Source organism: Eriocheir sinensis, chromosome 38 (assembly GCF_024679095.1).
Source record: "Eriocheir sinensis breed Jianghai 21 chromosome 38, ASM2467909v1, whole genome shotgun sequence".
NCBI lineage: Eukaryota > Metazoa > Arthropoda > Malacostraca > Decapoda > Varunidae > Eriocheir > Eriocheir sinensis.
In genome coordinates this window covers 2,894,231-2,917,572 of record NC_066546.1, presented here as the reverse complement: position 1 = coordinate 2,917,572, position 23,342 = coordinate 2,894,231, and the positions used below count along the sequence as shown (strand labels likewise).

Here is a 23,342-nt window from a genome sequence, read left to right as displayed (position 1 = left end):
TGGCACCAACACCGGGTTGAGTTCATGCGTTACCGCCCTGTCTAAGTTAAACGTACTCACTGTGATTACTACAAAGTAGCTCGACCCCAACATCTATCTCCCTAATCATATTCTCGTTATTAGTTAAGACTAAGTCCAAAATGTTGTTACCTCTGGTGGGCTCAGTCACTGTCTGCTTGGGGAAATTATCTTGTAGTACTTTCAGATAATCATCGGATTCTAGATCCCCCACCACGCTTTCCCAGTCTGCATTCCTTTAATAGAAATCCCCCATTATGCAGACATTTTTGCTCCTGCTCGCTCTGCCAACTTCTTGTAGCAATATGTCCGTGTCCTGCCTGCTAAGGTTTGGTGGCCTATAAAGAAACCCTAGAGTTAGTGTGTTTTTCCCTTTGTGAACGTCCACCCCAACTGATTCTGAGTCGCCGTTTGGTTGAACAAAATTGTTAGCGGAACATTTACCTGTGTCTTTAACATAAAGTGCAGCCTCTCCTCCCATTCTTCCCTTGCTATCTTTGTGAAACATCTGATAACCATCTATTTCCAATTCCGACATGAAGTTTGTTTGCAGTAGCCACCAATGTTTCCCTGATTGCCACGTATAATGTTAAATTCCTCAAGGCATGCTTTCCCCCTCAGTAGATCTATCTTATTCCTGAGAATCCTACTGTTGGCATAATAAGGCGTTAGACCATCCTTTGTTACACCCTTTCGATTAATCCTGAGCTCCCTAGTCACAGTCTACGATGCACAGCCACGGACGTCAGGTCCTTCCCTCTCGTCTATACTAAAAGATCCTGCAAGGTACTAAGTGATCGCTCGAAGGAGTCTGCGAGAACCTCAACCCCCTTGAATGACAGGTGCACTCCATCCTTGGCATACAAGGAGCCTTTGTCGTAAAAGAGGTGCCAATTGTCTACGAAGCGTCATCCATTTATTATTTCGCTCACTATGAGCCTTGCCTGCAGTTCACTGCTAGGTCTCTGGGGAGCACCCCCTCATTCGCCCCTCCTCTTGGAAGAACACCATATACGACAGGAACGCCTCCCGTCCCCAATCTTTTATATTCCCGAGAGTCTCTCTGTAACCCAGGAACAGCTCTTCATTATTCACTGTACCTATATCATTGCCTCTGACAATGAGAAAGATGATTGGCTGTGTCCCTTCCCCCGCTAACAATACTTCAGTCCTGTCAGCAATGTCACCTATCCCTGCACCTGGGAGGCACACTCTAAGTCTAAGGCTATTCCCCCTATCCGTAGAACAGAAGTATCAATCAATGTTTCTGACCTGACTATCCCCCACCTTACCCTTAGAGTCGGGGCCAAAGAAATTGAGGAGAGTAGAAACTGGAGGAAGTGGAGGGCAGGAGGGATTGCAAGACCAGTATATGATTCTGAAGATCGGGGGAGATGGCTGCTCGGAAGAAGAGTAGTGGCTGTGACTGCGGAGGAGGAAGACGAGGAAGAGGAAAAGGAGGGGGACGAAGAGGAAGACGAAGAGGTAGAGGAGGAGAGAGACGGAGGAAAAGAGGAAGAGAAAGGGGAGGGGGAAGGGGAAGAGGAGAGAGAGGTAGAGGAAGGTCTGTATATGATTCATAAATTTAGGGCGGTATTTTCAGACGCTTCCGCCTCTCACACCAACTATTTCCAAAGGCCCAGAATGAGATTAATCGGGTTTTAATGAGTGTTTTTATATGTTCATGATGCAGAAACATTATCAAACTATCACCAGGGTCATTAAGTACCCGTCGCCACATCCACAATTCCTACGAAAGTCTCGTCAAATGAGTGCGCTTGGGCGCCGACTTGTTTGATAATAATACGGCCCCTAAATGTCCTTATCCGCTACGTGCGTGCAGCAATGTATCTCCACATTCGAATTTTTCTGTATTCCTGTTCTTTCATTTGTCTAATGGCGAAAAAATAATGCTTTTACAATTAAATGTAAAATCACATTTGGGAGCATAAGCCACAGCTGCGCGTGGCGGCGGTGCTCATCTCCGTCCCGTTGGCCCTGTTAGTCTGTGGTGGGAGAGAACCCTATACCCGACATAGGGTCAGTGTGACATCCGGGTTACCACAGTTTCCCTTCGCCATGTTTCCCCAGGTACTCGTTTATCAATCAGCTCGAAAGGAAGGGTGAACAGCTGGGTGGACTGCACCCCGATTGCTCGGGCCGGGATTCGAACCCAGGCTTTCAGATTCGTTGTCAGGACGTCAACAACTGCACCGCGAAAGCGTTATTAAAATTATTATTATTACTATTGCTGTTATTATTATTATTATTATTATTATTATTATTATTATTATTATTATTATTATTATTAATTTCATCGCGCCTGCTCCTAAGAGCTCCCACCAGGGGATGGCCACGGCAGAAGAGCTTCCAACTTTCTCTATCCAGACACTCCCTTCTTGCCTGCTCAATATTTCTCAAAGAACTTTCCCCCCTCTCTCTAACGCACTCTTGCACCCTGTCCCTCCATTTCACTGGAGGTCGTCCTCTAGCATTCCCTCCCTCTATCTCACTCACATACACCCTTCTGGTCATCTTACTCTCCTCCATTCGCTACATGTGGCCAAACCACTTTAAAGTCTGTCGCTTCACTTCTTCCACCACTCCGCACTTCTTCCCTTCACCCTCGTGACACATTCCAAATCGCTCGTACACACTTTCATTACTCATTCCATCCATTCTACTCACACCACAAACACTCCTCAAATAACTCATTTCCACTACCTGCACTCTTGACCTCTGACTTTCATTCCAGGCCCACGTATCACTTGCATAAGTGAGGATTGGTATTATTAGTAGGAGGAGGTAGGTAAGTAGGTAGGAAGACACCTACCGAACGGGCGTGAGCTACTCCCGGTGAGGATATATGGGAAACGAGGAGGGTGCTGAAGCCCTTCAACGACCCTTTCCATGTCCTCACTAACCGTTTCCCTTTTGTCTCATCAACACCAGAGAGCAGTTCAGCATGCTCTCTAAAGACACTTCCTCTCTCTTTCTACACCACACTACATTCACAGGCGGTGGCTGAACGGAGAGCGAGACGGCCCCGCGTTCAGGAGGAGGCGAGTTCAATCCCCGACCGGTGCCACCAAGCTGGGATTTTAAGCCGAGTGGCTTAAAACTACCCACATGCTGTCCAGAAGACCACCTATCAACCCGGACTCTAGATTCTAGGATTAAAGATGAGCTCCGGGAGGGCAGCATGAGCCAATGCAAAATGGCGCCACTATAAACACTCGCCTGCGCCAGAACGGGCTGGGCCGACCATCAGGCCCCACCGGGAAGAAGCCTTGGACCGACCATCAGGATCCACCGGGAAGAAGCCTACCGGCGCAATAGGCCAAGACGTAAAAAAAAATATAAATAAATAAATAAATAAATAAATAAAATAAAATAAAACTTTTCCCAAAATTCAAAATTCAAAGTGGCGAAAAATAACACTGCCTCGGAGTCCCCGCACCATAAATTCCCCCAAGGAATTTATGGTCCCAGCCCCTTCTGGCTGCCGACTTGAGAGGTGTCCTGATAACTCCTCGAACCTCCTCCTTATCAATTTCTGCAACATTCGTGGTCTTCGTTCTAATTTTCATTCTGTGGAACACTATCTCTCCTCCTCTAAACCTCATCTTCTCTTCCTCACCGAAACACAGGTTTCTGAGGCTACTGACAGCAACCTCTACTCTGTTCCCTCCTTGAAGAATATATAGCGGAAACAAGTAAATCTAATCCTAAAGAATTTTTTAGCTATGTAAATAATAAAAAGTCACTCACTTGTGGTATCGGACCGCTTGCTAATGAAAATGGTAACCACACGAACGATGAAAATGAAATGGCTACAATCCTAAATAACTTTTTCGCATCCGTATTTACCGACGAAGATTGTTTATCACCTCAACCGCCGGAGGTTAGAAGGACCGAAAAGATGTTAAATGGCGTGCTCATCGTAGAAAGTAACATTTTACGCACAATTGAAAAGATTAAAGTAAGCAAAGTTCCTGGTCCAGACAAAATTACCCCTAGAGTCTTAAAATAAATGAAACATCAAATTTGTAAACCGCTCTCCATCATATTCAATAAATCTTTAACAGCTGGAAAAGTTTCGTCGGATTGGAAACTTGCAAATGTCACACCAATTTTCAAAAAGGGGGACAAGTCTCATCCAGGAAACTATCGACCAATTAGCCTGACATCGATTGTTTGTAAGTTAATGGAGACTATCATTCGCGACAATATGGTAAAATTCTTCGAAGAAAATAATATAATAAATAATTCGCAACATGGCTTCCGTAGTAAACGTTCGTGTTTGACTAACTTACTTGATTTTTTTCATTATATTTTTGAGGTGTTTGATGAAAGCAGATCAGTAGTTATCATATATTTGGATTTTCAAAAGGCATTTGATAAGGTCCCCCACCAACGATTGCTCAGCAAACTATTGGCGCACGGTATCTCGGGTAACATTCACAATTGGCTTGCGGACTGGCTCTCTGAGCGAAAACAAAGAGTAGTTCTAAACGGTGTTACATCTAACTGGCTCGATGTCAGAAGCGGCGTACCTCAAGGATCAGTGCTTGGCCCCATGCTCTTCTTAATTTGTTAATGATATCGATGATGGGCTCACTTGCAAAGTATCAAAATTTGCTGATGACACAAAAATTGCTAGTAAAGTAACTGCGACACTCGACGAAGAAGCTTTACAATCAGATATAGATCGACTTGCACGTTGGGCCAATCAATGGCCAATGAAATTTAACGTTGACAAATGTAAAGTGTTGCACATCGGAAAAAATAACAATCGCGTTCGGTACGTAATGAATGGCCAACAACTTTCTGCAGTAAGTAAAGAAAAGGATCTTGGAATCACTATATCAAGCGATTTAAAGCCCGGTCAGCATTGTTCAGAGGTATTTAAAACTGCAAACAAAATGGTTGGCTTCATCGGACGAGTCTTTAATAATATAATAAATCCGAAAAAGTAATATTAAAACTGTATAATTCGTTGGTTCGACCCCGTCTAGAGTACTGTGTACAGTTTTGGTCTCCCTATTACAGAAAAGACATAGAAAAGTTGGAACGGGTTCAACGAAGAGTAACAAAGATGATTCCTAGGTTGAGAAATTTATCATATGAACAAAGGCTTAAAGAAGTAAATTTATTCAGCCTATCAAAACGAAGAATGCGAGGCGATCTAATAGAAGTGTTTAAAATGTTTAAAGAATTCAGTGATATTAATGCGGAAGATTACTTTACAATTGATCGATCAAATAGAACAAGAAGAAATCACAATTTGAAGATAAGTGGTAAAAGATTCTCGTCGTACGAAGCTAAACACTTCTTCAATCGAGTTGTTAATGTTTGGAACTCTCTACCCTGTGATGTCGTTGATAGTACAACAGTTACGGCCTTCAAGAATAGATTAGACAAGTATTTTGAATCCAAACAGCAACTAAGATATTACTCATTGTCGTAATAACGTTAAGTTCTTTCGAATACTGGTGTCCTTGTCCGCTTTTATCGCCCGGTTAGTGGTAGCAGTAATGGTAGGTCTTTCCTCTTTCCTACATAAATTCCATGCAGTTTTTCCATGCTGCATGGTTCTTTTTCCTTTCCTGCCAGCTTTGGCTGGAGGGATGGGGGGGTGGGGAGGAGCCTTCGCCTTTGCTGTCCTTCATCTTCCACCTTTGATTAGATAGTTAGTATAGCTTGTCACAAACAGCCTCGTAAGGACCAGCAGGTCTGCTGTTGTTTGTTCTTCCTTTGTGTTCCTTTGTGTACTATCTCTATCCTAAATTTCAATTCAAAGATGGATGTTGCGCCAATGTGCGCAACGACATCACTTGCTCTCGTGCCCACGACCTTGACTCTTCTGAATTTTCCACCATCTGGCTAAGACTTCATTGCCATTCTATTACTAAATACATCTGTGCTGTTTATCTCTCACCTAACTCTACTAACTCTGTAAAATTCTTTGACTATTTGAATTCTAAAGTGGAGCACATCTTGACTCACTCTCCCTTCGCTGAGATCTCCATCTTAGTTGATTTCAATGTTCACCACCAGCTTTGGCTTTCATCCTCTTTCACTGACCAGCCTGGTGAACAAGCCTACAACTGTGCTCTCCTCAACGACCCAGAGCAGTTGGTTCAGCACCCTACACGTATTCTCGACCGTCTTGGAGACAGACCCAACATTCTAGATCTCTTCCTTACCTCTAATCCTTCTGCTTACTCTGTCAAACTGTTCTCTCCGTTGGGCTCCTCCGATCATAACCTTATTTCTGTATCCTGTCCTATCGCTCCTGTACATCCTCTGGACTCACCGAAGAGGCGATGCTTCTGGCATTTTGTTTCAGCTCGGTGGGACGACCTGAGGATGTACTTTTCCGATTTCCCGTGGAATGATTACTGCTTCCAGGAGAGAGACCCCTCTGTGTGTGCCCAGCGCATCTCAGAGGTGATTGTCTCTGGAATGGAGGCATACATTCCACGTTCTTTCTCTACTCCTCATGCTAAAAAGCCTTGGTTTAATCATGCTTGTTCTCGTGCTATTAAAGATAAAGAGGCAGCTCACAAAAGGTTCCAGAGCCTTCGAACTCCCGCTAACTATGACCTTTACATTTCAGCCCGGAATCGTGCCAAATCTATTCTCCGACTTACCAAAACTTCATTTATCAATAGAAAATGTCAACACCTTGCTTCTTCTCATTCTTCCCGTGACTTCTGGCATCTAGCCAAAAATATCTCCTCCAATTTTACTTCTTCCTCTTTCCCTCGTCTCCTTAACCCTGACGGCAGCACTGCCGTCTCATCTGTCTCTAAGGCTGAACTCTTCGATCAAACTTTCTGTAAGAATTCCACCCTGGACGATTCTGGGCATATTCCTCCTACTCATCCCCCCTCTGACTCCTTTATGCCTGTTATTAAGATTCTTCCAAATGATGTTTTCTATGCCCTATTTGGCCTCAACTCTCAGAAGGCTTATCGACCTGATGGAGTGCCTCCTATTGTCCTTAAAAACTGTGCTTCCGTGCTGACACCCTGCCTGGTCAAACTCTTTCGTCTCTGCCTATCAACATCTACCTTTCCTTCCTGCTGGAAGTATGCCTTTGTACAGCCTGTGCCTAAGAAGGGTGACCGTTCCAATCCCTCAAACTACCGCCCTATAGCTTTACTTTCCTGTCTATCTAAAGCTTTTGAATCAATCCTTAACCGGAAGATTCAAAAGCACCTTTCCACTTCTAACCTTCTATCTGATTGCCAGTATGGGTTCCGCAAGGGGCGTTCTACTGGCGATCTTCTTGGTGTCTTAACTGACTCTTAGCCGTTTCGGTGAAACTTTCTCTGTTGCGCTAGACATATCGAAAGCCTTCGACAGAGTCTGGCACAAGTCTTTGGTTTCTAAACTGCCCTCTTTCGGATTCTATCCCTCTCTCTGTTCCTTTATCTCCAGTTTCCTTTCCGGCCGTTCTATCTCTGCGGTGGTAGACGGTCACTGTTCTTCCCCTAAACCTATCAACAGTGCACGGTGTTCCACAGGGCTCTGTCCTATCACCCACTCTCTTCCTGTTATTCATCAATGATCTTTCTATAACAAACTGTCCTGTCCACTCATACGCCAACGACTCCACTCTGCATTATTCAACTTCTTTCAGTAGAAGACCATCCCAACAGGAAGTACACGACTCCAGACTGGAGGCTGCAGAACGCTTAACCTCAGACCTTGCTATCATTTCCGATTGGGGCAGAAGGAACCTTGTGTCCTTCAGTGCCTCGAAAACTCAATTTTTCCACCTATCAACTCGACACAATCTTCCAAACACCTATCCCCTATTCTTCGACAACACTCAGCTATCACCATCTTCAACACTAAACATCCTCGGTCTATCCTTAACTCAAAATCTCAACTGGAAACTTCACATCTCCTCTCTCGCTAAATCAGCTTCCTCAAGGTTGGGCGTTCTGTATCATCTCCGCCAGTTCTTCTCCCCCGCGCAGTTGCTATCCATATACAGGGGCCTTGTCCGCCCTCGTATGGAGTATGCATCTCACGTGTGGGGGGGCTCCACTCACACAGTTCTTCTGGACAGAGTGGAGTCTAAGGCTTTTCGTCTCATCAGCTCTCCTCCTCCTACTGATAGTCTTCTACCTCTTAAATTCCGTCGCGATGTTGCCTCTCTTTCTATCTTCTATCGATATTTCCACGCTGACTGCTCTTCTGAACTTGCTAACTGCATACCTCCCCCCCCTCCCGCGGCCCCGCTGCACACGACTTTCTACTCATGCTCATCCCTATACTGTCCAAACCCCTTATGCAAGAGTTAACCAGCATCTTCACTCTTTCATCCCTCACGCTGGTAAACTCTGGAACAATCTTCCTTCATCTGTATTTCCTCCTGCCTACGACTTGAACTCTTTCAAGAGAAGGTTATCAGGACACCTCTCCTCCCAAAATTGACCTCTCTTTCGGCCACCTCTTTTGATGCTTTTTTAGGAGCAGCGAGTAGCGGACTTTTTTTTTATTATTGTTTCCTTTTTTGTGTGCCCTTGAGCTGTCTCCTTTGTTGTAAAAAAAAAAAATTGTATTTCTCAAATCCCTCTTTACCTCCATGCTCACACTTCTGCCATTCATGATTCGTCCCAAAGACCCTACCACCCTTCTTCCTTGCAATGCCTTTCTCTTATCTCTCCCTCCGTACCACCATGCTTACACATAACTGATCCAAAGTACTGACCTCCTCCATTTCTTCACCATTCAAAATTATTTTGCATTCTTTTTCACATTCAATTCCCACTCTATATGGGCATACAAAATCTACAACCTCACTTCTACTTCGCTCACAAACCATCACTTTACTTTTGTTGACATTTACTTTCAGCTTTCTCCTTTTACAGACACTATCAAAAACACTGACCAAATTTTGTAAGTCACTTTAATTTTCTGTAATGAGCACCGTGTCATCAGCAAACAATATCGAATTCAGTACCCACTTCCTTCCCTCATCGAACAGTCTGACTCCACCTTCTCCAACTTTGCCCTTTATTTCCCTAATGACACCATCTATATAAATATTGAATAACCATGGCGACATGACACACCCTTGTCTTAAGCCCACTTTTATCTCAAAATGTTCACTTGTTTCTCCAGTAATTTTGACACATGCAGATGCATCTTCATAGAAAGATTTTATTGCACTAAGCAGTTTTCCTCCCACACCATAAATCTTAAAAACATCCCACAATGCAATCTAATCGACTCTGTCATAAGCTTTTTCCAAATCCATGAAGGCAGCGTATAGTTTCCTTCTTTTTGTTATTATTTTTTCTACTACCATCCTGAAGGAAAATATCTGATCCACACATCCCCTTCCCTTCCTGAAGCCTCCTTGTTCTTCACTGATTTTCTCTTCTGTAAGCCTTTGCACCCTCTCAATTATGACTTTTCCATATACCTTTCCGAGTATACTCGGAGACTTATACCTCTATAGCTCCCACATTCCCCTCTCCTGCCCTTCCCCTTGTAAACTGGGACAATGATGGCTTTCGTCCAGTCTGCTGGCACCCCCCCCCCCCCCTCCTCCCATGCTACTTCACATATCTTGACCATCCATTTAACAACTGCATCTCCTCCACACTTCAACATTTCTGCTGTGATTCCATCAATTCCTGCTGCCTTTCCATTTTTTTTTCTTTTTATTGCGTGATTTACTTCTTCATATGTTATACTTCTTTCTTTATATACTCCTCCTCTACCTCTACTCAAAACTGTTGCTGTTACTAACAGCTGCTGGACGTCCATCCTCAGAATTCATTAAGTTTATGAAATATTCTCTCCATCTCTCTTTCACAGCTTCCCCGTCTTTCAACATCTTTACATTCTCATCCATAACTTCATTTATTTTACTTGAGGAGATATTTTCTGCATTTCTTTCGTTTTTTACTTCTTTCCAATATGATTTCCTGTTCCCTTTATATTTTTCACTTAGTCTTTTTCCAAAGTCTTCATCAACTCTCTTCTAACTTTCTTTTATTGCTTGTTTTAATTTAATTTTGCATTCTCTATATTTCTTTTTCCTTTCCCTTTTTACTTGCTCAGCCACATATCTTTCTTGAGTTTTCTTCTTCTTATTATTATTATTATTATTATCATTATCATTATTATTATTATTATTATTATTATTATTATTATTATTATTATTATTATTATTATTATTATTACTATTATTATTATTATTATTATTATTATTATTATTATTATTATTATTATTATTATTATTATTATTATTATTATTATTATCATTATTATTATTGGTGGTAGAAGTAACAGTAGTAGTAGTAATAGTAATCAGGCCTAAGTGTTACCGTTCCTGCAAGTCATAAAGTAGAGCTCCAGTCCTTACTTGCGTGTGATGGCGGGGACGAGCGGGTGTCCCTTCTGGCCGATCATCCCAAGGCTCTGGGAGATGAGACGCTCGCGACCGATGTACACGTTGCACCGGCCTAGAAGAGAGGTTTTTTTTACAGCAAAGGAAGCAACTGAAGGACCAAAATAAATGGTAAGAAAAAAGCCCTCTAATCACTCACACCACAAAAAAAACGAGTTCAGAAATAGCCAAAAGAGATATCAATTTCGGGACGAGAGGTGTTTCGATACTCTCCCCTTGAAAGAGCTCAAGTCTTAGGCAAAAGGAAATACAGACGAAGGAAAGCTATTCCAGAGTTTACTCGTAAAAGGGATGAAAGAAGGAAGATGCTGGTTACTTTTAACATAAGGAATTTCGACAGTTTAGGGATGGGCTATAGTAGAAAGTCGAGTGCAGCGGGGCCGCGGTAGGGAGGAGGCATGTACTTAGCAAGTTCAAAAGAGTAGTCAGAGTGAAAATATCGAAGAGGTCGTGGGCACGAACGCAAATGATGTCGTTGCGTAGGTAGACGCAACATGTAGCTTTAAATTGAAAGTTAGGATTGAAATAGGAGGGAACAGAGTAGAGATTAGGGTCAGTAGCCTCAGAAACCTGTATTTTGGTGAAGAAGAGAATTTGAGGTTTAGAGGAGAGGTGGTGTTCCACAGAATGGAAATTAGAACGAAGACCTCGAATGTTGCAGAAGTTCATAAAGAAAAAGTTTAAAGAGAGAGCAAGACACCTCTCAGGTCGAGAGCCGAAAGCAAGACACCTCAGGTCGAGAGGCGAAAGTGGAGTCTGCTCTGTGCGCATGTGTGCCCACCCCCGCCCAGACGGGGACTCCGAAGCAATGCGTCGATCAGCCATATTTAATCTTCATTAATTTTGAGGAAGGGGTGTGTGTGCGTGGTGTGGAAAGTGGGAGAATTTGTCTGAAGAGAGAATGCTGAACTACTCTCTGGTGTTGATGAGACAATTGGAAAACGAAAAGTGAGAACACGGGAAGATTTTTTGGGTGGGATTGCAGCACCCTCCTCGCTTCCCGTATATACCTCACCCGGAGTAGCTTACGCCCGTTCGGCAGGTGTCTACGTACCTACTCCCTTATTATTTACATGGATATACACAGATATTCAGACCAAACAGACCCTATGGTACAGATTAAGGGTCTGTCCTTACACCTAAGTGAAATTATATAAACTGAATATCGCCTAGACTTTTGGATTTCTACTTTAGTGAATATCAAGTTGAAGGATGTGTCGGTCGAGCTTGTTTTAAAACGAATCAGTCGTACTGCACTGGACCACTGAAGGCGGGAGTTAATTCCATTCTTACGCTACAAAATTGGTGAAGAAAAATTTGGTGCAGTCTGACTTAATTTGTCAAATGATATATATATATATATATATATATATATATATATATATATATATATATATATATATATATATATATATATATATATATATATATATATATATATATATTGTAACGCCGCAGGCTTCCTCACAAGGATCGGAGCGAAAAGAAAGTCTTGAAGGAGGCGAGGAGGATGAGGGGCGTGGGGCTGTGCTTTTGCCGGGCCACGCGGTGGGGGACGATTAAGGAGGAGGGATAGAGGAGGGGCGTGCGAGCCCTTCTGCCTTTCTAGGAGCCCAGGGGCGCCAGGCGGGAGTGCTGGAGGAGTAGGAGGATGTAAGCATGAGGTGCTTTCCTGCAGGGCTCTCCTCGGAGGAGGGATTTGAGTTATAAATTCATAGAGAAAACTGGGGGAAAAACAATGTTTAGGTTACGCAACAATACGTTTACTAAATCTAGCTAACTAACAAACTAACGAACTAACTAACACGGAACATACACTATAAAAATAATATACAGTCTCGTCAACTCCGTTCCTCTTACTGACAGTCTTCTATCACTCATATTCTGTCGCAATGTTGCCATTCTATCTTCTATCTTTGTAAATCTAACTAACTAATTACCTAATTTACTAACGGGGAGCATATACTAATTTCATCAACTCTCTTTCTCTTACTGACGGTCTTCTACCGCTTAAATTCCGCCACAGTGTTGCCTCTGTACCTCCTATCTTCTTTCTAAATCAAGCTAACTAACTAACTAACTAACTGGAAGTACACGCTAGTCTCATCAAATTACCTCCTTTTATTGCCAGTCGTCTTCCTCTTACATTTCGCCGCAATGTTGCCTCTCTATCTTCTAAATCGTAATAATGGTACATGTGATGCGCCTACCTGTGAGAGAGAAAGTCTTGCCACTGATCGGTATGAGGTTGAAGGCGAAGTCGATGATAACTTGATTGCCGTTGATCACGTCCCTGTCCATCACCTGCAGGTATTCATTGACACTCAAGAACCGCAGCCGCCCGTCCTTCGCCGAGTTGAGCACCTCACGGAAAATACCAGAGTCGGACGTCTTCACGGAAAGAGGAGACAAGGGGAAATATGAGGAGTTTGTGAATGTGTATATCTGTGTTTTTGTATTTATAGTTGTATTTACCTAGTTGTAGCATACAGGGCCTGAGCTACACTCGTGTGATCTCGTGTCCTTATCTATAATTGCCCATTCTGGTTGACACTCTTTGGCATGAAAACACCTTCCCTTTATCCATTTTACGCATCTAAAGCTCTATGCGGAAAACTTGTATGTGCTACTGTAAAATGAGGACAAAAGGAGTGGCCAAACGAAAGGGGCAAAGTCGTCTAGAGAGGTGTATTGATGCTTCCCTCCTGAAAGTGTTCAAGTCGTGGGCAAATTATAGAGGTGATTGTCTCTGAGATGAAGGCAACGATTCCACGAACTTTCTCTGCTCTCATGAAAGAAAGTTCTGGTTTCACCGCGTTTGCTCTGATGTCGTCACAGCCACGGAGGCAGCTCACAAAAGGCGCCGGGGCCGTCAATCTCCTATCATTCAGGCTCTTTACATTTCTTACGAATCAAGCCGAACACCCAAAATAATGCATTTTCTTTCAGAGGCCTCTGGCTATAAACCAAATAAGTATCCAACACTATCACTGTTTGATCCTTCCCGCCTCCCTTTAATCATGGTGTCACTGCAGCTGTATCATCTATCTTCGCTCTAACCTTCAATGAAAATATCACTTCGGAAATTTGAGAGAATATCCATCCAACTCATCTTCCCTCCATTGCCACTAGGTCATGGTTAATAATGAAATTTTTAATAATGATGCTTTATAATGCCATTTCTGACCAAAAATTACTCTCAGAATGGTGACGAACCCGATAAAGTTACAGTACACTCTCTGGACAGTTAGGCGCATACTCGTACTCAGCCCCTCCGACTTATCTCTGCCTCTTCCTAAGAATCTCAATAAGAGTGCCTGTTTGCTTTTCTGGCCTGTATTTATGTGTTTTTCATATTTTTAATGAAGTTTTAAGTAACGGAAGTAGTTTTTAAGTAACGGAAGCTCCTTGAGGCCAGAGAACAGAAAATAGAGCCCGAAAAGCTCACCTTGCGTGAAGAAGAAAGTTACATAGTGCCTGGACAGGGTGTTCGGGTGATGCCTCAGCATGTGGATGGCATCTGTGACTTGCATAACAGCAGCTGGCGCCGAAACAAAACGCTTACTCTTGAGGAGCCTCATTTAGTTAGTAATGAGGTAGGAATTTTTCAGCTAAAATATTAAACTGAGGACAGGCCAAAAATTATTGCGGAGGAAGAAGGCTGCTGTCTGTGGTCAAGGAATAGGGAATGGGTGTTTAGAAGACTGTGTCGAATTGTAAGGTGGAGATACTGTATTGAGTTTTGAGGCACTGAAAGACACCGAGCTACTTTTGCCCCATCTTTAAATAACAAGATCAGGGATTAAGCGTTATGTGGCTTCCAGCTTTGAGTTGTGCAACTCCTGTTAGATGGGGCTAACTATATAATGGGGAGCAAATGCTTGGGGGTCCGTTGCTTCACCCACTCGCCGCCTCCACTCCCGACGTTCCCCTTAAGCTCCTGCGCAGCTACCCTGCGGTGTTTGCTAAAACATTTTGAGCTGCCTCGTACAGGCCTACCGGCCTCTTGTAGACTCCTGCGTTCTTATGTTCACTGTAGAAAAGTCATCGGCGTACGAATGGATAGAACAGTTTGTTTTGGAAACATCATTAAGGAACAACAGAAAAAAAGAGTGGGGCATAGAACACAGCTCTGCGGAACACCTCTATTGATAGGTGAAGTAGTAGAACGGCGGCCGTCTACCACAGAAGAAAATTTAATACAATGGCTTCAAAGGAAACTGGAGAAGAATGTAAAGAGTGAGGGATATAATCTGTAGGAGGGTACTTTATCTATCTGTCTGTCCATCTGTCTGTCTGTCTATCTATTTACGTACCTATTTATCAGTCCATCCATCCATCAATCAATCAATCTAACTATCTATCTATCTGTCTGTGTATCTATCTATCCATCTATCTATCAATCAGTTTATCTACATGTCTACACACAGCCCCACCCCCCCATCACGCCCCGACCCCCAACCATCCCCCACACACCTCAATAAGTTCAACGAATGAGCTTCCTTTCTTCCATATCATGACAGCCGAGCGGTCGTCCAGCACGTCCCTGAGGCTCTGGTAGGGCTGGGGGATGTGTCGCACGGCCAGGTGGGAAATCAGGTTGCCTTCGTAGCTCCGCCTCAGCACCAGGGTCGCCAGCAGCCAGAACACCACGATGACCCGCTCCCACCACCACCAACTGTTGGCGGTGATAGCGATGCCTGGGGAAAGGAAATATGTGCTTGAGGGAATGGATGTGTAATTAAGTAAGGAAATTGATGTTCTCTCTCTCTCACACACACACACACACACACACACACACACACACACACACACACACACACATACTACACACTTTTTTTTTACGTTTCGGCCTATGGCGTTGGTAGGCTTTCTTGGTGGGGCCTGATGATCGGCCCCAGCCAGATGTGGCACAGGCAAGTGTTTTTAGAGGCGCCATCTTGCTCTTCTTATGCTGTCCCCTGGAGCTCATCTCTGATTTTCTTTTTCGAGAGAATCTAGAGTCCGGGTTGATAGGCAGTCTTCAGGACAGAATGTGGGTAGTCTAAGGCCACTCGGTGGTGATTGAAAATTGCCAGCTTGTTGGTCGAGACGGGAGGGATGCGAACCTGCGTCTTCTTGAACGCCGCGCCAATTCGCTGCCACTGCCACTGCCTCCCCAGGTACACACACACACACACACACACACACACACACACACTGTAGTAATCGGAAAACTCTAATATGATTCATACCTGCAAGACGGACTGAAGCAGGCTACTTGTATCAACAAACAGCCTATACTGATACTCACTCTCCTGCAAAATCATGCTGAGGAACTCGAACTGTTTTCTGACCCATTTTTCCCTTTTGCCCTTTCTGGTGACGGACCACGACAGCAGGAACATGAGTGCCGGCAGGAAGATGATGAAGGCGAACGTTGCAGCCCACACCTCGGGACTGAGCGGCAGCATGAAGCCCCACGGGTCCACCTCGAGGCTGTGCTGGCCCGCCAAGATGCGGCCGGACGTCACCTCCACGGGCCAGGTGAAGTCCACCACCCGGGCGCGGTCCGTGGTCAGGGTGAACGGTCCCAGACCGATGTCCACCTCCTGCAGCGACAAGAACAAGGAAACACCTTAAAGAGAGTGCACCACAATGCGACACGTAGATGCTCATATAGCTACACCGAATCTGAAATATCAAATTGTGTTACCAGGTATTAGTTTGAGAGAAATTCGTTTCGAAGATGAAGTTTTCTTGCACAGTGAAATTCAAGTGTTTGCTTTTCCGCAGAGCTTGTAAGGACAATCAGTTAATAGGGGCATACGCCGGGGCCGCATCGCCTCGCCCACCCTACAACGCCAAACTCGAGGGTTCCTCTGGACAAGTCTCCATGCATGCCCCCTTCCTATCCCTAGTGCCTTATGGCAGGATCTATCCCCTTGCTCAAGCCACACAATGACTTAATCTCCACACTGATTTGAATCCACAACTTTTTTCAGAGTCAGTCCATGCAAGCTTTGGACAGTGGCAGGGCAGGGACGCAGCCCTACCTCACTCCCTCCTTCACAGGAAAGAAGCTAGGCACAAAGGCAATATCCAAAGAAAAAACTAATGGAGTCCGGCAATAGATTTTTCGATGGTTCCCAAACGGCTACGAGATGGGGAGAGACTGACCAACATATCTGGAAAGCCAGAGAACACTGTTGGTGCTCCCCAGTGTAGCGAGAAGCGATTTTATTCAAGGAAAATTATATAGCCTATATGCGGCCCCACTGCGCATAACTTTCTCCTCTCCTTATGCTATCCAAATCCCTTATGCAAGAGTTAACCAGCATCTTCATACTTTCAACCTTTTTGATGGTAAACTCTGGAACAGCCTTCCTACGCCAGTGTTTCCTCCTGCCTACGACTTGAACTCTTCCCAGAGGGGAGCATCAAGACACCTCTCCATCCCTCTCTTTTTGGCCTCATGTTCTGTTTTATTTTTCAGAAGCAGCGCCTAGCGGACGTTTTATTTTATTTTATTTATTGTTACCTTTTAGCTTCTTCCTTTGCTGTGAAGAAAAAAAACGAGAATGTAACACGGAAATAGATACTTGATAAAAGGAGTAACGAATGGGGTCCCGTCGGGCCCAACAATGGCTCCAACCTTACTTACAATGTTGACCTCTTGGCCAGAAGGCTGAGATGAAGGAAGGAAATATGCGGCTGGCAAACAGGCTGGCTCATAAGACCTGGCCATGTTGTGTGAAGAGTAAAAAGGAACTGAACGGATTTTTCCACGTTAACAGGCACAGTACTGCTGTGAGTATACAAAAAGAAATGTATTAAAAAATCATGCTATAGATGAGGATTATTAACAGCAGACACATTCAAGGAGGTAAATGTAATAAATCTAGTTTTTTTTAATAGATATAGTCATGATTTCATTATTCAGGGAGTGGCCCGTGGAAAAATACCGCGGGGGTCCCCGCCATTTTGATTGAGAGAGCGGGAGTAGTCACAAGTCAGGCGGGAAAACTAGAAGGCGGGAACAGCGCGCTTTTCAAATCATTTCGTTAATACTGCCAAAGCTGAGCTATGTGTGGGATGCATGAACCACTATTTACCTAGTGCATGTGTTAGGTTATTAATAAATAATAAATCCATAGCCTTTAGGGCGTTTTAGCGTAAGTGTTGCACAGAAAACGAGATGTCAGTATGGCGAGAGCTGGCATCTTGACCGCGGCCGGGGAGCGGAGCATTGTGGGCCCCGCCGCCATTTCCAGGCATCTTCCACCCAGACTCCAACGCGAGCAGGCGTCCCTCACCAGCCTCCCACGCCACGTTTCTCATCGTGGTGGTCTTTCCAGCCTTGTAGTATCCGCAAGTCCAGAGTGACTGTGTACTCAGGTCAGGGAAGCCCGTGGGAGGTAAGGAGGGCACGGCGTGTTGCAGAGAGGATTGAAGAAGGACTCCAGGGCTCCAGAACACGAGGCAGATCAGGGTGTGGCTCCCCCTTTCTCCCACCTACAGCTAAGTAACCATTTGCTAGGATGTTTTAAGATAGATAGCTAGGTTGCTGTGTGCTTGGGTTTAATTAATTATTCTTAATTTCCAGCGAGTTTCTTTGTTGCTTTCAATAAACTTAAGAGCAGGTTTTATCTGGCTTTTGCTTACCCTATGAGAGATGTGACTGGTCAGATATTTAAATAATAATAAGGACTAGAGGGGCTGTGAGTCTGATAACTCAATTTTCAGATATTTTATTTTATATTTTTTATTGCTGAGAATTTACGGGATTTTCGGAAGTCCAGACCTTTCAAGAACCCCACAGATATACAGGCAGCAAATTGTATGGAAGACTATTCCAGAGTTTACAAATTATAAATGAAAGTGTGGCAATGTTAGTTATCCTTTGTGATATTAGATTAAGCTTCAATAAAGTCTTCGGTCATCACAGTAAGTTAGCTTTAATATTATCAAGTTATGCTTCAATAGAAAGTCTTCGGTTTGATATCATAAGTAACAGTTATTTTTTTTATATTACCAGGTTAAGCTTCAATAAAAAGCTTTCGGTCATCACAAGAAAGTTATCTTTTATATTACCAGGTTAAACTTCAATAGAAAGTCTTTGGCTATCACAAGTAACATTTATCTTTTATATTACCAGGTTAAGCTTCAATAGAACGTCTTCGGTCATCACAAGAAACCGTTATCTTTTACATTACCAGGTTAAGCTTCAATAGAAAGTCTTTGGTCTTCACAAGTAACAGTTTTCTTTGATATTATCAGGTTAAGCTTTAATAGAAAGTCTTTGATCATCACAAGAAACCGTTATCTTTTACATTACCAGGTTAAGCTTCAATAGAAAATCTTTGGTCTTCACAAGTAACGGTTTTCTTTGATATTACCAGGTTAAGCTTTAATAGAAAGTCTTCGGTCATCACAAGAAACAGTTATCTTTTATATTACCAGGTTAAGCTTCAGTAGAAAGTCTTTGGCCATCACAAGAAACAGATCTACGCATTTCTAGATTCTCTACTGCCAGTTTCTAATAATCTTGTTCTTATTAGTGTTCTTCTTACCTCTTTTTTATTCTTTTTTCCTCTTCTTCTTTTTCTTCTTCTTCTTTTCTTCCTCTTCCTTTCTTCTTCTTCTTCTTCTTCTTCTTCTTCTTTTTCTTCTTTTTCTTTTTCATCTTCTTTTTCTTATTATTATTATTCTTTTTCTTCTTCGTTTATTGTCCTAATTTTCCGTCATGGCTTTGGGCGGGTTGGTAATACGTCTAACGAATAAAACAATCTATGCACGGCTATTTATCGACGTCTTTAGTCTGTCCCTTCTCTTTTTCATCATAAACGCCTCCACGGTGCACTGGTTAGCGTTCCTGACTACGAATCTGCGGGCCTAGGCAGCTGTTCATCCTTCCTTATGGGCTGGTCGATAAATGGGTACCTGGGAAAACCTGTGGTAACTCGAATGGCTGCACTGCCCTGTGTCAGGTTAAGGTTCTCTCGCAACACAGGCTCAACGCTCAATGGGGCAATGAATCGGAGATGAGCACCGCCGCCACGAACAGCAATAGCGTATGCTCCAAACGTTACCTTTCTTTTATCACCCTAGCAAAAGGAGAACAAATATTTTTTCGGGTATTTTATTTGTTTGTTAGGGGTTGTAATGAGCCATTCCTTTTGGGTTGTCATTTACCATATATGTGCATTGCTAGCTTCTCTATTGCCACTTCTTGATAATATTCTTCTTCTTCTTCTCTTTCTTTTTTTTTTCCTTCTCCTTCATCGTCTTCTTCTCTTTTTGTTTTCTTCTTCTGTTTCTTCATCTTCGTCTTCTTCTTCTTCTACTTGTGGTACATGTCACAGTTAACCCAACCTTTGGTTCTCTACAGCTATTTATTCAGTCGTTTAGTTTCCTTCAAGAACAAACACTTATTGTCATTATTCGTAAGCGCAAAAAAAAAAAAAAAATCTGGGAAACATATTCAATTCGTGTTCCTTTTTTTCTTTGGTTATGTTTCGGAGAGAGAGAGAGAGAGAGAGAGAGAGAGAGAGAGAGAGAGAGAGAGAAAGTATAGCTCTCTCTCCATCTCTCTCTCTCTCTCTCTCTCTCTCTCTCTCTCTCTAATAAAACTAACTAACAGAGAAACAACTGTCAGATGATGGCAACGTAAAGGAAGCCTGGCTAAACTTTAAAATCAATTACTCACTCAGCAGAACACATTTGTCCCATTTTGCAAGAATCGACGAGGCACAAATAAAAGTTCACCTTTGTTTAATAGCGAAATCAAACTTTCTGTTAAGGAGAGGACTTTGTCCTACCGACTAAAGAAAGAGCAAAATACGCCCCAAAATGTTATACTTAAACATGAAGCCAGGCGGCGAGTCAAAAGATTAGTACGTCAGGCAAAGCGTAGATATGAAGAAAAAAAACATTTGTAGCAAACTGTAAAAATAATACGAAGTCTTTATCCAGTTATATAAACAACAGGAAGGCGATCAGAAGTCTCAACTGTAGTGCTGACACTTCTGATGGGAGATCTTCCCATAACTCACTCTGCAAATTGGGTATACCTCTTTGGCCGACTGGTTAAGGAGTGGCATTCACATCTCAGTGGTCACGGGTTCGATTCCCGTCGCCGGCAAAACATTTCGTTATCTGGATTAATTTCTCGTGTGCTTCGTATTTTCGCTGTGGTCATGTGGGGAGAGAGAGAGTGAGTGGAGTGAGATTCGGGCAATATTTATACTACCAACACCAACGACGGCAGTAGTACTAAAGTAAATCTCATTCATTCATTGCCTAACTTTGTAATAAATAAGGGTAGGCGGTGGCTGAAGTGGCTGGGCCCACATTCACCTCGTGATGGACGACACGAGTTCGAATCCCCACGCTACCACCTCGGATTTTTCAGCCACCGCCGAGTGCCTTAAAACTACCCACATACTGTCCTGAAGACCACCCATCAATCCGGACTCTAGAGGAAACCGTCCAAGAATCAAGAACGAATTCCGGGGGCAGCATGAGCCAAGAGAAGATGGCGCCTCTATAAACACTTGCCTGCGCCATGACGGGCTAGGGCCGAATACCATCTAGGCCCCTCAAGCAAGCCTACCGGCGCAATAGGCGGAGACGTAAAAAAAAAAAAAAAAAAAAAAAAATCCTACTGATGAAGTCCTAAATGCTCTCCAATCCCCTAAAACAAAACAAAAGAGAACAGGACCAGGCAATGTATATCCTACATTGCTTAAAGAAACAAAGCATGAAATTCTCCCTTCTATCACAACCGTAGTCACTTTGTCCTTGCGACAAGGCATCGTCCCTTAGGATTGGAAAATGCCTAACGTAACACCAATTTTTAAGAAAGGAGACAAAAAGTACCGAGTAATTACAGGCCCATCAGTTCACTAACTTCAGTAGTAGATAAGCTACTCGAGAGCATGATTAGTGACTAGATTGTGAGTTACCTTGAAAGCCACTCATTAATTAAGGATTCACAACATGGCTTCCGTAACAAGAGAATTCACTGACCTTTTATAACGACCTCGTCTCAGTTTATGACGGAACCAAATCACTGGGCGTATTATATTTTGATTTCCAGAAAGCTTTTGACAAAGATTCACACCATAAATTGCTTTATAAACTAAAGCAACTAGGTACTGACAGTAAATTGCACCAATGGATCGCAAAATGGTTGAACAAGAGAGCAGAGTGGTGATCGACGATTTTAACATAAGGTGGGCGCCTGTCACTATTGGCGTCCTTCAGGGCTCGGTTCTTTGCCCAGTGCTCTTCATTATTTACATCAACGATGTGGGCGTTCGATTCTATAATCTCATTAGTAAATTTGCAGACGACACAAAGATTGGTAACTCGATCATTACTGACGGAGACAGACAAAGCCTCCAAGAAGATTTGCATAAAATTTCAGCTTGGTCTGATAGATGAGAGATGCCCTTGAATGTGAACAAGTGCCAGGTCCTTCAAGTTGAAACAAGAAATAAGAGGTTCGATTACGAAATGCGTGGCGTTGAACTGAAAAGCGTTCAATGCGTCAAGGACCTGGGTGTCAAAATCGAGTCAAACCTCAAGTTCTCACAGCAATGCATAGAAGCAGCAAATAAAGCGAACAGAATGCTGGGCTTACAAAGAGAAACTTATTAAAAAATAAAGATGTAATACTCCCGCTTTACAATAGTTTAGTCAGACCCCACTTATAGCCTCTTCCATTTAGCGTAACCCGTTTCTGGGTCATGATCTGTAGAGTCCCGACAGCCTAAGATTTGGGCGCCATTATTGGCCCTGTCTTCGCCGCGAGACCGTGTGCTAGTGTTTGAAAAGCGCGGCGAAAACACAGGGCCAATAATGGCGGCCAAATCTTAGGTTGTCGGGACTCTATGAGGGACTCTACAGATCACGACCCAGAAACAGGTTACGCTAAATGGAAGAGGCTATTAGAATATGCGGTTCAGTTTTGGTATCCCCACCATGCAAAGGACAATGCTAAATTAGGTGTTCAACATCGGGCAACAAAAATTATAGTTTCCTAGTGCAACAAACCTTACAACAAAAGGCTCTCAACTCTTAACATGTTCTCTCTTGAGAAACGTCGCCTCCGAGGAAAACTGATCGAATGTTTTAATATACTTAATGGCTTTACGAAGGTGAACAAATCAAATTTGCAGATAATCAATGACACTTTGCGAACGAGAAATAATGGCACACAACTTTTTTCTTTCTCTTTTTTTTTTTTTTTTACAGGAAGGGAGACAACTCAAGGGCGCAAAACAAAAATTCAACAAAAAAGCCCGCTAGGCGCTCGCTCTTGAAAGAGGTCAAGTCATAGGCAGGAGGAAATACAAACAAAAGAAGACAGTTCCAAAGTTTACCATCGGAAGGGATAAAAGAATGAAAGTGCTGGTCAATTCTTGTATTAGGGATTTGGACAGTATAGGGATGAGCAAGATTAGAAAGTCGAGGGCAGCGGGGCCACAGGAAGGGGAAGGCATGCAGTTAGCAAGTTCAGAAGAGCAGTTAGCATGTAAATATCGGTAGAAGACAGAAAGAGAGGCAACACTGCGTCGGAATTTAAGAGAACCCCCCCACACGTGAGATGCATACTCCATACGAGGGCGGACAAGGCCCCTGTATATGGATAGCAACTGTGCAGAGGAGAAGAACTGGCGGAGACGATACAGAACACCCAACCTCGAGGAAGCTGACTTAGTGAGAAAGGAGATGTTAAGTTTTCAGTTCAGATTTTGAGTTAATTAAGGATAGACTGAGGATGTTTAGTGTTGAAGAAGGTGACAGCTGAGTGTTGTCGAAGAACAGGGGATAGGTGTTTGGAAGATTGTGTCGAGTTGACAGGTGGAGAAATTGGGTTTTTCAGGCATTGAAGGAC

At 43.3% G+C, this 23,342-nt stretch overlaps 1 protein-coding gene across 1 annotated transcript in view; it reads right to left on the bottom strand.

The window, feature by feature from the left end:
• The window catches only part of LOC127008546 (probable glutamate receptor), a 77,726-nt gene that overhangs the window by 5,630 nt on the left and 48,754 nt on the right, over nucleotides 1-23,342 (bottom strand). The window contains exons 8-11 of the mRNA XM_050880716.1: nucleotides 15,753-16,050; nucleotides 14,936-15,159; nucleotides 12,670-12,850; nucleotides 10,415-10,514 (exon numbers count right to left, since the gene is read on the bottom strand). Coding sequence (XP_050736673.1) covers nucleotides 10,415-10,514; nucleotides 12,670-12,850; nucleotides 14,936-15,159; nucleotides 15,753-16,050 — 803 coding nt within the window. The remainder of the gene's footprint in view (nucleotides 1-10,414; nucleotides 10,515-12,669; nucleotides 12,851-14,935; nucleotides 15,160-15,752; nucleotides 16,051-23,342) is intronic.